General features: G+C 70.7%; 1 protein-coding gene across 1 annotated transcript in view; it reads left to right on the top strand.

The window, feature by feature from the left end:
- Positions 1 to 304: 304 nt before the first annotated feature.
- GLDC (glycine decarboxylase) overlaps positions 305 to 482 on the top strand; it is a 35,317-nt gene continuing 35,139 nt past the window's right edge. The window contains exon 1 of the mRNA XM_026039713.1: positions 305 to 474. Within this exon, the coding sequence (XP_025895498.1) occupies positions 305 to 474 (170 nt within the window). The remainder of the gene's footprint in view (positions 475 to 482) is intronic.

Genomic DNA, 482 nt, shown 5'->3' with positions numbered 1-482 from the left:
GCCACCAGGGCACATGGCAGCCTCATGGTCAACCTGCTGTCCTGCACCAGGACACCCCCAGGTCCTCCCCTGCAGAGCTGCTCTGCTGAGGTCACCCCAGCCTGTCCTGGTGCCGGGAGCTGTTACCCCCGGGGACACGACCCTGCCCATGTCCTTGCAGAGCTCCATGGGGTTCCTCCCTGCCCAGCCCCAGCATCTCCACATCCCTCTGGATGGCAGCGCAGCCCTCAGGTGCATGAGCCGCTCCTGCCAGGTCGGTGTCACCCGCCACGCTGCTCTGCGGCTCACAGGGACTCGGGTCGCGATGGGGGCCTGGAACAGCGCATGGTCCTCGCTCACACAAGGGCCCACGCGAGCTTCCCCAGGAGGGAGCTGGAAGCGGGGAAGGTCTCGGCACGACACGGGGCCGTTCCGGGCTCGCGGCGCCGTTCGCGGCCCTCCCGTCCGCAGCGCAGGCGGCCGCGCCGCGCGCACGTGGCGGC

Source organism: Nothoprocta perdicaria, unplaced genomic scaffold (assembly GCF_003342845.1).
Source record: "Nothoprocta perdicaria isolate Ctin4 unplaced genomic scaffold, notPer1 scaffold_238, whole genome shotgun sequence".
NCBI classification, from domain to species: Eukaryota; Metazoa; Chordata; class Aves; order Tinamiformes; family Tinamidae; genus Nothoprocta; species Nothoprocta perdicaria.
The sequence above is the reverse complement of the archived record's forward strand: the minus strand, read 5'-3'. Positions and strand labels throughout refer to the sequence as shown.